The sequence below is a fragment of the Alexandromys fortis genome, unplaced genomic scaffold, assembly GCF_014885135.2.
Source record: "Alexandromys fortis isolate MF-2015 unplaced genomic scaffold, M_Fortis_MF-2015_v1.1 scaffold_178, whole genome shotgun sequence".
In the NCBI taxonomy this organism is placed as follows: Eukaryota; Metazoa; Chordata; class Mammalia; order Rodentia; family Cricetidae; genus Alexandromys; species Alexandromys fortis.
Window position 1 is genome coordinate 1,431,543 of NW_026068054.1, and position 15,084 is coordinate 1,446,626.

At 45.5% G+C, this 15,084-nt stretch overlaps 1 protein-coding gene across 2 annotated transcripts in view; it reads right to left on the minus strand.

Moving 5' to 3' along the window:
- Positions 1-8,996, minus strand: part of Brd7 (bromodomain containing 7) — a 32,945-nt gene extending 23,949 nt beyond the window's left edge. The window contains exons 1-4 of one of the 2 annotated variants that reach the window (XM_050119810.1): positions 8,665-8,996; positions 8,265-8,473; positions 3,790-3,919; positions 3,433-3,490 (exon numbers count right to left, since the gene is read on the minus strand). In XM_050119810.1, the coding sequence (XP_049975767.1) occupies positions 3,433-3,490; positions 3,790-3,919; positions 8,265-8,473; positions 8,665-8,713 (446 nt within the window). In that variant the 5' untranslated portion in view covers positions 8,714-8,996. The remainder of the gene's footprint in view (positions 1-3,432; positions 3,491-3,789; positions 3,920-8,264; positions 8,474-8,664) is intronic. The other variant, XM_050119811.1, reaches the window with a different exon arrangement.
- Between the last annotated feature and the right edge of the window lie 6,088 nt (positions 8,997-15,084).

Here is a 15,084-nt window from a genome sequence, read left to right on the forward strand (position 1 = left end):
CCCCCCCCCCCCCCCAAGCAACCCATCTGGAGGCAGTGACCTTGGAAAGTTAACAATCTGTGTAATCCTCCTGTGCTGTCATCCTTGTGGTGACTCAGGAGCCCTATGTAGCCTATAGGCCCTGGCCTGCCTGTTTCATCCAGCCGCAGATAGATGCTCAGGACTGAAGAGGTCACAACACACAACAGGAGAGGCAAATAGAGGAGGAAATCCTAACCTAATGAAAAGGGTGATACTTATGTGTACAGCGCCTTCAGGGGCTTTAAAAAGCCTCCTGTGCCAGAGTATCTCACCAGAGCAGGCCTCTGAATGCTATATAATTATAATGGAAGAAGGGGTACTGTTTCTTTACTAGATACTGAACAACTGAGTTCAATCCCCAGGACCAACATGGCTGGAGGAGAGAACTGATTCCTAAAAGACACTCACACACACGCTATAGCAAGCACATGCATACTCCCCCCACACCCTTTATATGTGAAAACTAGTGCTTTCTACCACAGGTTCATTCTCAACTCTGGCTGTACATTTCAAGAGTGGGATAGGGAAGGCTAGCCCCAACCTCACTATAGCAAGACTTTCTTAGAAAGAAGGCACCAAGTCATTGGTGTATCCAGGGTTCAGTGGCATCCGCATATGGCATTAGTATGTTTAATATTGCCAGGGTTGAGTATCCATGCTCTTTGGGACAACTTCTTAAACTGTAGGGTGTGACTTCATACAGAGTTACATAACTGCCAGTGGGAAGGTGTCAAGAAAAATGTGGCAATAGGCAACTGTGGCACATAATTTTAATTCCAGCACTTGGGAGGCACAGGCAGGCTGATCTCTCCAAGTTCAAGGCCAGCCTGGTCCACAAATTGAGTTTCAGGACACCTAGAGATACAACATGGAGGAGAAAAATAAATTTCAAGTTGAGCGTAGTGGAGTACATATTTAATCCCAGCACTCTGAAGGTGGAGGTAGAGGCAGGAGGATTTCTTTGAGTTCCAGGCACGCCTGGTCTACATAGTAAATTCCAGGACAGCTAGCTATAGAGACCCTCTTTACCAAAAAACCAAAAAAATAAATAAATGGAATAAATTCCACATTTTTAAATGTTTTTATATTTGATCTGTTTAATCTACTTTTTGTTATTATACATTTGAGACTACATAAAAATTTCTTGAGTGGAAAGAGGTTACAAGTGGAAAAAATTTAAGCCCTTCTCTATAAAATTAGGCCATTAGACTATTACCCACCCAGCAAACTTGGCATATCAGATTTTGTTAAAGCTTTAACAAATGACTAAAAACAAAATAAGTCACAGCAACAATTTTGAAAACCTGTTTATTACCTTGCCACTGACAGAGCTGGCACATCAGCTGGTGGTTTCCTCACTGGTAGATGATGGCAGAAACTTAGGAGTAAGAATAATTTGTAGCTGGGCAGTGGTGGTACAAGCCTTTAATCCCAGCACTCTGGAGGCAGAGGCAGGAGGATCTTTGAGTTTGGGGCCACCTTGGTCTACACAGAGAGAGTACCAGGACTGCCAGGGTTACACAGAGAAACCTTGCCTCAAAAAAAAAAATCAAAAAAAAAAAAGATAATAATATATACGGGCTATAAATCTAATAAAAGAATTGGAACCTGAATTCAGACTGCCTCTAATAGCTAAGCTGCAAAACCAAAAAGTAATGGCAAATCACAAAAATGTCCAATGTGGAACCCACATGAATAAGTCCAAACAGTCCACAGGGTTACTATGAACAACAAGCTTCACCAATGGCTGACCTCTTACCTTTAAGGACAAATTATCTGTTCTCCTTAAAAATCAATCATTTTAATATAGAGACCACCTTATTTTCTAAACAAAAATGGTACCACCAGAATTAATCAAATACATTTTTAAAAAAATCAGGTTTAACTCTGAACCTCAAGGACAAAGAATCATCCAATCACAATCATATAGTCATATATGTTATATATGACTATATAGTCACAGAATGTGGCTATAGATTCTAATCCTCAAAATGTGCTGATCAGTTAGTTTCTCTGACTTTACTTCCTGATGTAGACTTTATTTTTTAGGGTGATATTATTGGCAAATAGTCTGCTCTTTTGTTACAAAAAGCAAAACATTTTATAGTCACACCTTCCAACAGGGATACCATAGCAATACTTAACTCTTCTCTGCTGGACTGACAAGCAATAATTTACTGAAATGCAAAGATTAGAGATACCATTTTCTTAGCTATTCCAACACATAAAAAGAGCTAGTCAAAGCCTTGCCTTTAATTCTAGCACTTAGAGGTAGGCAGATCTCTGTGAGTTTCAGGCAAGCCTGCTCTACAAAGTGAGTTCAAGGACAGTCAGAGCTACATAGTGAAATCTGTTTGTCTCAAAAAAAAAAAAAAGCAAAGAAGCCAGTAACTACTGATTTTAATTGAAAAGCCAGATGGATGTTGATATCTGATACACTGTATCAGATAACAGGTAACACAGCTAGGAGAAAAGTTCCCTGTCAGACTGCAAACCCCACAACCGTCAATCTTCTCAAGTAAAATAAATATTACTGAGTTGGAATTCAAATTGGAATAAAAAGATGCATCAAAATTTTCATTACAGGGGCTGGAGAGATGGCTCAGAGGTTAGGAGCACTGGCTGCTCTTCCAGAGGTCCTGAGTTCAATTCCCAGCAACCACATGGTGGCTCACAACCATCTGTACTGAGATCTGGCGCCCTCCTCTGGCGTGCGGGCATACATCGAGGCAGAATGTTGTATACATAATAAATAAATAAATCTTTAAAAAAAAATTTTTTTCATTACAGCTGAGCACCTCTTTTCTTTTTATGACCTTAAATTGGTTTATTCTACCTACCAGAATACTTTAGACAACCATCACTACATTTAAAGGAGCATAAAGCCAGGCACAGTGGCACACACCTACAATCTCAGCATTCAGGAGGTTGAGGCAGGAGGATGATGAATTCCAGGCTAGCCTCAGATTGTGAGAGTACATCTCAAAGACAACATACTCAAGTAAGGGTCATAAAACTTACAGCATTTCATTTTATCTTTCAGACTCAATAACTGTTGAACACAGGGGCTAGGTGCTGCACAAACACACAGAAAGGACTGTCCTGTGCTACTAGGAAGAGGGGGGGCAGTTATCTGTATTGTTACTGCTAGTTTCAAGTTTTAACATGAGAAACTAGACATTTCATAACACCCTTAAAGTTGCCAGTTGAAACAAACCAATAAGAGTTCATGTCACCCTCTTGGGACTACTTCTGTTGCCAGGCAAGGTACTTACCATCTACTTTAAAACCAAGTGTGTTTGGGTTTAAGCCCTACAACATGACGTTAGATAACTAGCAACAGAGATGTGGTTTGGACCTCTATCTTCGCCCTTTGAGTTACTATCTTTAGAAAAGCTGGAAAACATTTACCTCTGCAGTTGTCTCATGAGTTGATTCAAAGCTTCCTGAAGGGGTGTCTGTTCTACTTCTAAAGCAAACAGAAAATGTGTGTTAGAAAGATATAAGCTGGCACTTCAGTTTTCTATCTAGATGACTCATCTATGTTTTATTAAACATTTCACACAGGAATTCAATTTATCACAAAAGTGTTAAAGGCTGAGAATAACAAGTCAACACTGAAGCTAACTTAGAGCTCTCATGCAGCAACAGAAATAAGAGAACTTAGAATAAACTTGTTACAGGTCTCTTAGTTATACATAATTCAGAAACTAATGCTTGATCCCTTTCCCTCCCAACTCAGGACAAACAGCTCAGGGTAACTCCAACCTTCTTGTCTGGCTAGAGAGCTTGTGAGAGGCTTCTCGGGAGGTATGTCTAATCTCATAGGGGCATGACACTGGACATCTTTCTCTGCCTCATTCTCCACACGGTCTCGATCCCGCTTCCTTTTATCGTCCTAAATAGAAAAATTGGAAGCAATTTAGAAATATTTCATAATCAACATATTTAAACATATCATTTTGGTTTTGAAGGAAAAAAGGTACTACTGAAAAGAAATTCTAAATTGAGAAATCTTAGTGTATTTTGCTGCCATCTACTGGACAAAGAGAACATGTTCCTCAAGGAAAAGAAGTGCATTTCTCTATGCCAGAAATAATAGATTAGAAAAATACTACTATTCACACATAAATATATAATATACACCAGAGCAAACCTAAGATTCCCATAACCTTCTGGAAAAATCATGAAACACGAGTGAGCCAACATTAGTGAGCTTTATTCAAGCTGAAGACATGAATAAAGGAGATTTACCATGTTAATGAGGTCAGCTCTCTTCAAGCTCATCAAATTCAATGTAATGCCATTCACAATTGTAAAACAGAATTTTCTATGAAATCTGCAAACCAATTGCATACTTTTTCTTGAAGAGTGAATGATTAAACCAGGAGAGTCTTGAAAAAGTCACCGTGAGATAATCTGAGGATGTAGATGCCTGATAAAGCATTTTGCTGACAGTTGAGAAGGCTTGGTTAGGTTTGATTTCCAGCACCACAAGCAACCAAACAAGCAAGGAAGGAAAGCTACAAAAGACAGTAAGCCTTAATGGCGCTAAGCATTTGTACAGTGAGTGTAAAGACAATGTGGACAGAGGGACAGACAGGCTGAACAGAATGGAATATAAACTCAGAAACCAACCTACACACAAAACTCCAAAAACTTAAGTGTACAGAGCAAAACTTCAGACGTTCAGATAAATGATTCTTGGAGACCCAAGAGCAGGGAATTTTTTCCTTAAGTGAAACACAGAAAGACTGATTCTTAAAAAACAAATTTGATAAATTTGACTTAAAGATGTATATTTTATGTATACATGTATGCCTGGGTGTATATATTTACACCACATGCATACAGTGCCCATGGAGGCCAGGAGAGAGCCTCATATATCCTGGAACTGGAGCTACAGGTAGTTGGGAGCTGTCTGATATGGGTACTAGGAACAGAACTCAGGTCCCTTAGTAGAGCAAATACTCACAACAACTGTCTCTACAGTCCAAATTTGAAACTTTATTTATAAATATTGGTGCTTCAATAAAGCCAATAATTCAAGCTAAAATATCTAGCCATAGACTGGGATGAAGTACTTGCAACATAAATAATCATAAAAGGGAGAGCAAGAATAGATACAAAACATTTACAAAACCATGTAAAGAGAGTAAGAACAAAAAGAAAAAGGACATCACAGGTAATTCACAGAAGGGATGTAAAAACTAGCTCTGGCTTCCTAAGAGTCAGGAACTCTAAACTTAAAAACTAGAAGGCAGGCTAGAGAGATACCTTAGCAGTTAAAGAGGATTGGCTGCTGTTCCAGAGGACCTGGCTTTGATTCACAGGGCGTCTCACACCTCCAGATCCAGGAGATCAATGCTTTCTTCTACCTCTAATGGGCACCAGGCATGCAGTGGCACACACATATACACACAGACAACCCATCCACATTAAAAAATAAAATAAAAACTTAGAAGATAGTCATTCTGGTGGGCAAAATTTAAAAGTCTGAACAAGTTTTAATAAAGATGTAGAGAAATAAGACTCAAATACCTTCCAAACAGTGGTTCTCAACCCTCCTAATGCTGCAATCCTTTAATATAGTTCATCATGTTGTGGTGACCCACAACCATTATTTTCGTGCTATTTCATAAATGTAATTTTGCTACTGTTACGAATCATAATACAAATATCTATGATTTCTGATGGTCTTAGGTGACCTGTGAAAGGGTCAGCAGATCCGAAGGGGTCGTGACCCACAGGTTGAGAACGACTGTGTTCTAGATAGTTGAGTAGGCACAATTAGGAAAGCAGCTATAATTACCTTACAAAGTCTGGAAAAACTTTCCCCCCTAATCTCAGCTATTCCTTTATAAATATCTTAGAGAAACTTCACAACATGATAGAGAACCACACAAAAGATTATTATTGACTTATGGTTCTTTTTATTTTTTCTTTTTTGTTTTTTTCAAGACAGAGTTTCTCTGTGTAGTTCTGGCTGTCCTGGAACTCACTATACAGACCAGGCTGGCCTCAAACGTTGGAGTCTGCCTGCTTTTGGCTCCCTAGTGCTAGGATTAAAGGTGAATGCAACATGCCTGGCTTAATGGCATGATGGTTCTTAAGATGAAATGTGCATTAGGACCATCCAAAGACCTTAAAACACAGGTGGCAAGTCAGGGTCCCCAGAGTTACTGAGCTAATGGTACAAGGTAGAGCCTGAGAACAGACAGAAAGCATTGTCTCAGTGACCCCAAAGTGTGATCCCTATGCCAGCAATACCCATGGAACTTGGAAATTTTTATATGCACATTCTTAAGCTCAGAAGAGAAAGTTGAGCTCTTCCTTAAAAATACAAAACGAGGAAAAAACAGTTTCAATCTAGGAGTCCAACATCTACATGGTAGAGGTTCTAAAGGAAGAGAAAAGGGAGGAAGAAAATGACCACAGAGATACTTTGAGCAAATACCTCAGTATTGAAGGTACAAGTATCTATTATGAAACATTAGGACAATGACAACCAAGGGGACAATCGCAAAAATTCCAAGGAAACAAATAATGGTCACAAACTAAGAATTAGAATGCAACAGAGTAACTTCTGAATGACAGCCAGAAAATATCTGAAATATGTTTAATTAAATTTTTTTTTCCAAGACAGGGTTTCTCTGTGTAGTTTTGGAGCCTGTCCTGGAACTCTCTCTGTAGATCAAACCTCAAACCCAGAGATCTGCCTGCCTCTGCCTCCTGAGTGCTTGGGATTAAAGGCGTGCATCACTACCCCCGAGCTAATTTTAAATTTTAAAATGATTTCAAAATCTGAGAGATGGGGGAATGGAAAGATGACTCAACAATTAAGAGCAGTTGTTCTTCCAGAGGACCTAAGTTTATTTCCTATATTGGACAGCTCACAATTGCTTGGAACTCCAGCTAAGGGTGTGACACCCTCTTCTGGGCTCCACAAGCAACTGCATGCACATGCACCAAATTTTAAAATTCGAGAGAAAATACTTTTTAATTTAAATTTCTGTACTGACTCAAACTTTGAGTCTGTATGACAATTCTATCCAAGAGCAAATATTTCTAAACGTGGAAAGTTTACCAAAATCTACCTATACATACTTCCTAGGTTTCTAAACCAGGCAGGGGTGGTGGCATGCATCCACAATCCCAGCAAAAGGGAGAATGAAAACAGAAAGATCACACTATATATAGTGAGTTCTAGGCCAGCTGCCTACCTGATGTTCAAGTGCCCAAGAAAACAGTCAAGACAAGACGTGTTGAGCCTCATAGGTAAAACAATTTACAACATGCCCACTTCCAAAGCTCTCAGTTAAAGCAAAGACTCGTGCTTCTGTGGTTTTTGTAATTTAGGAAAAGGTTGTGACTACTGTCATAGTCTACCTAAAGGCAACAAAAACCCGGTCAGAGAGAAATACAATTTTTTCCCTGGATACTTTAAAACATCTTAAAGAGACAATCTCTAAGGCCTGGTTACTCACCAGTGTGTTTACTGACAGGGAATAGGGCATTTTGGCCGTATACAGCAAAAGAATTCTACAACCAAATCATGTCAATTGGTTTTAGGAAGCCATTCAGAGGTAGTAAAAATTTTGTGCAGAATTCTGGGACAATTCCAGACATGGACCGGCTCAGCTTTGCAGGGGAAAGTTCTGACTATTCGGCCTACCTTGTAACTTAAAAGACATCAGCTACTAATTCTTTTTCATTTAGTGAGAACGGTTGTTTGTACTCTTGGTTTATAGTTGTTTCAGGTGTCTAATCACATTCTCTTCAACCGACTCAAACTCGACTTATTTATTGATTGAGGCAGCTGCATTAAGCAGCACAGGCTGGCCTCATCTTCCTGAGGGCTGGGATTACAGGCTCGGGCCAACTCGTGGCAGCTGCTGTTTCGGAACAACACCTGAACTCCCGAGAATGGCACTCACTTCTGAAGAACGGCTCGGGCTGCCAAACCTCCACGGCTTTCTGGGGAATGACGTCTTATCCTTCCTACATAATTACATAGCGCCCTTTGAAGCAGCTCCTGAAGGCCAGGACTCAGCTGCTTACGTGACGTGTGGGGTCAGTCAACACAAGTGCTCAAAAGTGTTATAAAGACAGGACTGGCTGAGCTCCTAGTGACCCAGGCTTCTGGTCTGTCTGACTCCTCTACAAAGCCAGCCGCCTCCCCAGGCGCCCTGGAGTCCCAGTGGAGCTGGTGACGGGGCCACAAGCAACGAAGCCACCTTTACCTTGACCCTTCTCCGCTTCCTCCCCTTCTCTTCCCCCGGTGCCTGTTTCTCTCCTTTCTTCCTCTTTTTCCGTTTTCTGTCCTTGTGTTTGTCATGGTCGCTTCTGTCTTCGAAGAGGCTAGAGTCGTGCCCGGAGCTGCCCGTGGAGAGCTCAGTCACTTCGCTGCCACCCACTTTGAGGACCAACTTCAGGGGCTTCTCCACGTACTCTGAAACAACAGCAGGGCGCGGGCTGACCGGGGGCAGACCGAGGACGGGCGCCCCACCTCCCAGCGCCCCACGAACACCCGCCGGGACCGGCAGGCCCGGGTCGAACGCCGCCCCGCCGGGAGATCTCCGCGGGTCGGAGCCTTGCGGGCAGAGGCGGCGCGGCTCCGCAGGCAGCCCGGTCGCTCCTCACCCTCGTAGAAGTGGCGGTCCGACTTGTGCTTCTTGTGCTTCTTGCCCATGTCCGACCGGGCCCCAGTGCCCGCCCCCCGCGCCAGACCCAGGCCGTGCGGCGCCGCTTCCGGTCCGGGCCAGGCGAGCGGAGGGCGGGAGCGGGGCCCGCGAGACCCCGCGCCGCGAGGCAGGGGGACGGCGCGCCGCCCGGCGCGAGGCCCCTCACGAGAAGACCACGCGCGAGACGCGGCCGAAGCCCGAGAGCGGTGGCGGGAGGGCGAGAGGCCGGCACACCGGTGGGAGAGAGGGGCCGCGGGGAGCGCGAGGTGCAGGCCGCCGCGCGTGGTGGCTCCTGGCGGCCGGAGGTGGCACTGCAGCCTGCGGTGGAGGGCGGGGCCGCGTCTGGAGGCGGGCTCGGAGGCGGAGCCAGTCTCTCCGACCTCCCCCCCCCCCCCATCTCCCATTTCCTGGCTCCTTTTCACTTTCCTTTGCTTTTGTTTCTTCCTTTAACAATATTATTAGGCCGGGCGGTGGTGGCGCACACCTTTAATTCCAGCACTCGGGAGGCAGAGGCAGGCGGATCTCTGTGAGTTCGAGGCCAGCCTGGTCTAGAAGAGCTAGTTCCAGGACAGGAACAAAAAAAAAAAAAAAAAAAAAAAGCTACGGAGAAACCCTGTCTCGAAAATAAAAACAAACAAACAAACAAAACCCCAATATTATTGAACTCCGAATCTGTACTGGATCTGGAAAACACAAGAACACTCTGCCAACCCCCACAATCTTCGTTTGATCTCCAGGACCCACATGGTGGAAGGAGAATCGACTCCTGAAAGGTTGTCCTTTGACACCTCTAATGTACCATAGTAGCTCACATCCACACACGGCCCCTACACAAGTAAATGAATATAGGAAGAAGCAAGCCAGAAAGAAAACAAGGCCTTATTGGTGATATGGTAAAGCATCTAAGTTAATTAAATCCACCAAGTGTGGAACAGGGCTTTTAAAAGTAAGACCTGAGGTGAAGGTGCCATCTGGAGTCAAAGGCTGGAAACACGTAGCACGGCTTAATTTGATTATCTTGGATGACCAGGACCCAATGGCAGTTGATTCTTTTAGGTTCCTGCTGATCGCTGTTGTTTAAAACATAATTTACATGCTAAAGTAACTGGAAAGATAAGACAGATAAAAATCGGGAAATTAGCTAGAACAGCAGTTAGAAAAGGTGACGAAGTTGTAGCTATTGACTCCCGAGGGAGGCCCAGACTGACTTTGGAGCCCTTGTCTGCGTCTCACCTTGTCAATGCCCTTCCTGTTCTCTTATCTCTGGATGCCCAGCCCTCCGGGGCAGTGGCTCACTGACAGTTTTGTCCACTGGCATTCGCCCAGATATGCCACTTTCAGATCTGCTTGTGCTGGCCGTGGTGGTGCGGGACTGTAATCCCAACACTCAGGTTAAGGCAGGAGGACAACTGACTTCCGGGCTAGCCAGGGCTACGTGGTGAGACGTCATCTAAAAATGGCGCTTGCGGTTGCGTGTGCAAGGGTCACAAAGCTGTGTCGGTGGTGTGTGAGAGAGACAACTTCATACATTGGGAAGGGCAGGTAATATTTGCATTCCCGTTCTATAGACCAGGAAACAGATGCCCAGAGAGGCGAGTTAGGGGCCAGATACAGATTCAAATCTGGGTCTGAATTGGAGTCACGGACCTTTTCATTAGTATACACAGTGAAAGATGTCTTTACTGCACTTTTAACCTTATACTGCCCTAAATGTTCTGTAAAGTAATCTTATAATTTCATTTTTTTCTTCTGATAGCAATCATTTCTACTGTAGTAAGAATCTGCACCTAGAATTGCAGAGATAGAATTAAGAGCGCTTGCTGCTCTTGTAGAAGACCTGGGTTCAGTTCCCAGTACCCACAGTCAGCAGCTCACAGTGCCTGCAATTCTAGTTTTAGGGGCCCAATGCTCCTTTTTGGCTCTTTTGGGCACCTCCATGCATCCAGTGTATATGCATACATGCAGCCATCCACACATAAATTTTTAAAAGAACCCAAGTTGGACTCCTAGATGGCCTCCTTCAGGAAGATTTGTGTATTTATCTCTGTGCATGGTATACTAGGGACGGAGGCTAGCTTTGTGCATTTTACGTAAATGCTCTACTCCTGAACGACACCCCTAGCCCTGTAGCTTGATCTTGACTTCCAGTAGGGAGAGGATGGGCTGATATTTTAGGAGCTTCTGTTGGAAAGTGATAGAAAACCCAATTTAAATTATTTCAATAAAAAGGGCATTTATTGTCTGGAAGGGGAGGGTGACATGAATTTGGGGCCATTGTCCCCCACCTTCTCGAGCTTCCACCCACCCCTACCACATATAGCTGGAAACATGGTCACCAAGTGTCTCTAGAATCTTGGTATGTCCTGGCAGCTGGAGAAGTGATTATAGTTTCACCCGGAAAAAAAATCCCAGGGAAGGACTCTGGTTGGTTGACTTGAGACTTGTTTTATGGTCAGGGAACAGGAGACTGATCCAATCTTGGTACCAAGTCCAGTCTTGTTGCCAAAAGGAAGAGGGTCTGGGACTGGGCCAGGGAAGGTGATGCTTGGAGTTCTAGTGAAGTCAACACTACTCCGAGCTCTCATGAAGGTTGCTACATTGTCACAAAAGCCAGATCTGAGTCTGGTACAGCTTTTTTGGGATCTGCGAAGTTGAAGTCACAGGTTGGAAAACTGGGCATTGTGTGGCCAAAGGAATTCTGCTACAGTGAAATCAAGCCCCCAGGGCCCTGTGAAGAGAGCTCAGGCCAGCTCCCCAGCTGTTGGGTGCACCTCTTTCTTTGTGACGCCTGTGGCATACCTCTCTCTCCAGGCTGGATTGGGCTTTCCTGCCTGCCCTGTGCTCTACGTGCTTTCCGAGGGTAGGGATGGGTAGGGATGGGTAGGGATGGTTCCGTTCTCTGGGAGCACGTGCAGCAAGTCAGCCACCACTCTCCCAGGGCTTCTTAGAGGTCTCTCTTCCTCCCCTGCCCCTATGATGGAGGAAGAGGACCCGCTGGCCTCATCTGTACTGCAGGGTTAGTAGCTTCTCCGTTTGAGAATGATCCTCCCCAGCCGTAGAGGGTTCACAGGAGGGAAAATAAGAGCATGAAGCAGAAATCTCTGCTCACAGAAATTTCTACAAAACAAGAACCCCAAGGCATCCATTTTCAAATTCCTAACTCCACCCCTGTACCTGACACATAACATTTGTGTTTTTTGTCAAACTGAATTTTCCTGCTTGGAACATACAGATAAGACCTCAGTCCTGGCCAACAGCCCAGTCATAGTCTTGGACAGACCGCATCTGGGCTCTTAGGGCCTGAACTACTCCGTTGTCTCCCCCACCCACCTGCCATGCCCAGTCATCTCAGCCCCTCCATGTGGCCTCTGCACTTGTTTCTGTGCCATTGTCCCCCCCCCCCCCATCATCTCAGCACCTCCAAGCTGGCCTCCCCTCCTCACTTGCCTCTGGCACACTGTCTCTGCTCTCTTAGGCTTTCAACAACCTGCAGATGAGAACCTTCAGAACAGGGACCCTGGACCTTCTGCAGAACTGGGCAGGAAACAGGCCATCTTTGTTGAATAAATGGATGAGCAAATGAGCCTCCCCATGCTGTGGTTGTGAACTCCTCCCTCCTCCCTTGCCTGGGGTCCTTTCTGGGGGAACAGCATATGACTATCTTAGTAAGGGAGCCTGGGAAGGGGAGAGGTACTGCACAGGTGCCACTGGGGGGCGTGGTTTTCCCAGAAAAATCTGTCTAGCTCAGCCTCCACCCTGTGCCCTGCTCCTTGGGGGAGGAGTTGCTGGGCAGTGGTCGGAGGGCTTCATCTGTGGTACTCCCATGGAGAGAGGGTACCGTTCAGGCCACATCTGCTGTCCTGGCCACTAATCCTGAAGTAGACTGTGGCCTCTGTCCCCTGTAGCTAAGACTGAACCCCTTGGCCTGGTTCTGGGAGATCCTATGGAGCCCTCCTGAGTTTTCCTGTATGGCAGGACCCAAAGCTCTGCACCACATGTCCGTCCTTCTCCTCCTCCCCCTCCCCGTCCTCACCTCTGCCTTGCTTCTTAAAACTTGCTCTAGGGGCAGGGAGGCAGGTGAGGAGCTCTAGAGCTTGGGAGTTCCCGTTCCTAGCTGTGCCTCCTCTCCTCGGTCTGACCTCAGTTTGCTCACCTGAGGTGACACACTTGCGTGTGACCAGCATGAGAGCGGGCACGAAGAGAAGTGAGCGTCCTCGGCCCTTTCCAGATGTGAGGGGGCAGGATGGGTGGTGAAGGCCTGGCTCCTCTGCATACTTTTGTTAAGGAGTCCTATCTCCCAGAGAGGGAGAAAGATAGCATTTTCCAGAGCCCAGGAAATAACCAAGTAGGTGTCCCAGTTTGATAGGATAGATATGGCAGGGTCTTCCTGGTGCTAGCCTGCCATCTCTGCTGGGAGAGATCCTGGGACTTAGGGGCTAAGACCAGTTAGTGGGCAGTTCTTTGGAGATGCACCCGTCTGAGGTAACATATGGTGACATGCAGTTGGCTGTGCAGCTGCCAGGGTTTTCAGTCACCGGTAGAGCAGCCAAGCCTCCTGCTTCCTAGTGAGCAGAGAGAAAGCAGCACTCTACATGACGATCCTGTGCCATCTCTACTGTGTGGTCTTACACGGGCTGCTTGGGGGTGGAGTTGCGCCTTGAGCCTGCACACAAATGCTTCTGGCTGCCAACTCGAAGGCCACAGCCAGTCTCAGTGCCTGCCAAAATAGAGATAAACGTGGAGCCCTGGACCCAATATGAAAGGCAATGCAAGGGACTTCCCTCTCTCCCTCCCCTTCCTCCCGGTGCACCCACCTGGTGTTTACTGCCCCACCAGAATAGTTCTATACCTCACCTCCTAAAGGTCTCCACACCCTCCCAGAGTAGTTCTACCAGCTGAGGAGCATCCATTCAAAATGTGAGCTGGGGACAATTTTGATGAAGCTGGAACAGATTTCAGCTTCATCCTAAGCAGTGCACACTCCTTATAAATTTGAAAATGCAGACAAGAAAGAGGAAGAGAATTTAAATTGCTCAGAACCTCACCGCTTCTGTAATATTTTGGAATATGTCATTCCAGAGACTTTCCCATTGTTTTCCCACACTAGGGTTTGCTAGTGATTCTCCTCTTCCTGCCTTGCAGTATATCCCATAATGTTCCTTTGTGGAATATTCTAGAGTCTAGCTTCTACAGACAGGTCGAATGTCGTGGACAGGTCAATCTGCATGTCCTGAAAACTGGGTACTAGCAGGGCTCTCTTCAGAGCTGTGGAACTGGAATCTCCTAGCAATGCCCATATAGGTGTTAAAGTTTTAGAAGTAACATTCTAGAGCATTAGGTCACTCCTAACTCTATTTCTCAGACAAGACGTGGAGAGTCTTTCTGTAAATTCAGAGCAACTAGACACCCGCAGGGGAGCTCTGAAGGGCAGACCATCTCAGAGGAGCTTGATCTACTCACAAACTCAAGGAAAGATGGGGAGGAGCCAAGAGCCTTTTTCATTTATTTTAAAATACTTCTGATTATTAAAAATAATGATGATAGTGAGGTGCAGTGGTCCAAACACACAATTCCAGCACTGGAAGCCAGCCTGGGCTGCGACATGGGTTCAATTCCCAGCACCCACTTAGCACCTCACAACTGTCTGTAGCTCTGGTTCCAGGGGAACTTCAAACCAATGCACAAAAAATTTAAATAAATTATAAAGAAAGAAAAGAGAAGGGAAAAAATCAAATCTTCCCACTTCTCAGGAAGAAAAATCTTTGAGGGGGAAGTGAAGGCTGCTTCGGGCTTATCGGCCCAACTTTTCCTCCCTAAGGCTGTCCCTGATGCCCCATGAGGACGAAATTGTACCTGCCTCTGTCTACCCTTGACGTTGGCTTGGTAAGAGCCACCACGCCATTGATAAGGGGGGGGGTACTCTGTCCCACTGTCCATGCACTCTGTCCACCACAGTCAGAGTGGCCTAGAAACATCCATCAGAGAAGACCACATCACTGCCTGGTCACTCCCTTCTAGGTCCTCCCGTCTTACTCAGGCCAAGCTCCATCTCTTCTGCAGTCCACAAATCTCTGCGCTCCCTGGTTACAGGCCTGGCGCCCCATCAGCATCTTATTTCATAATCTACTCGACTTATCATCCGTGATTAGACTCCCTCTGACTAATCCTAGTCTTTTGAACAACCCTCCCTTGACAACAGGGCAAGCCTTTTTACAAGCTCCCAGACTCTGGAGGGCTGCTTCTACACTCTTTGTAATTCCAGCTCCCTTCCCTCTTCTACTTTCTCGGGAAGGCATCCTTGCAGCCTGCTCAAGTATGTCCTCTTCTGACTTCTCAGGACTGTGTGCTCTCGCCTGCTTCTGCTCTCTTTGCTTCTCCT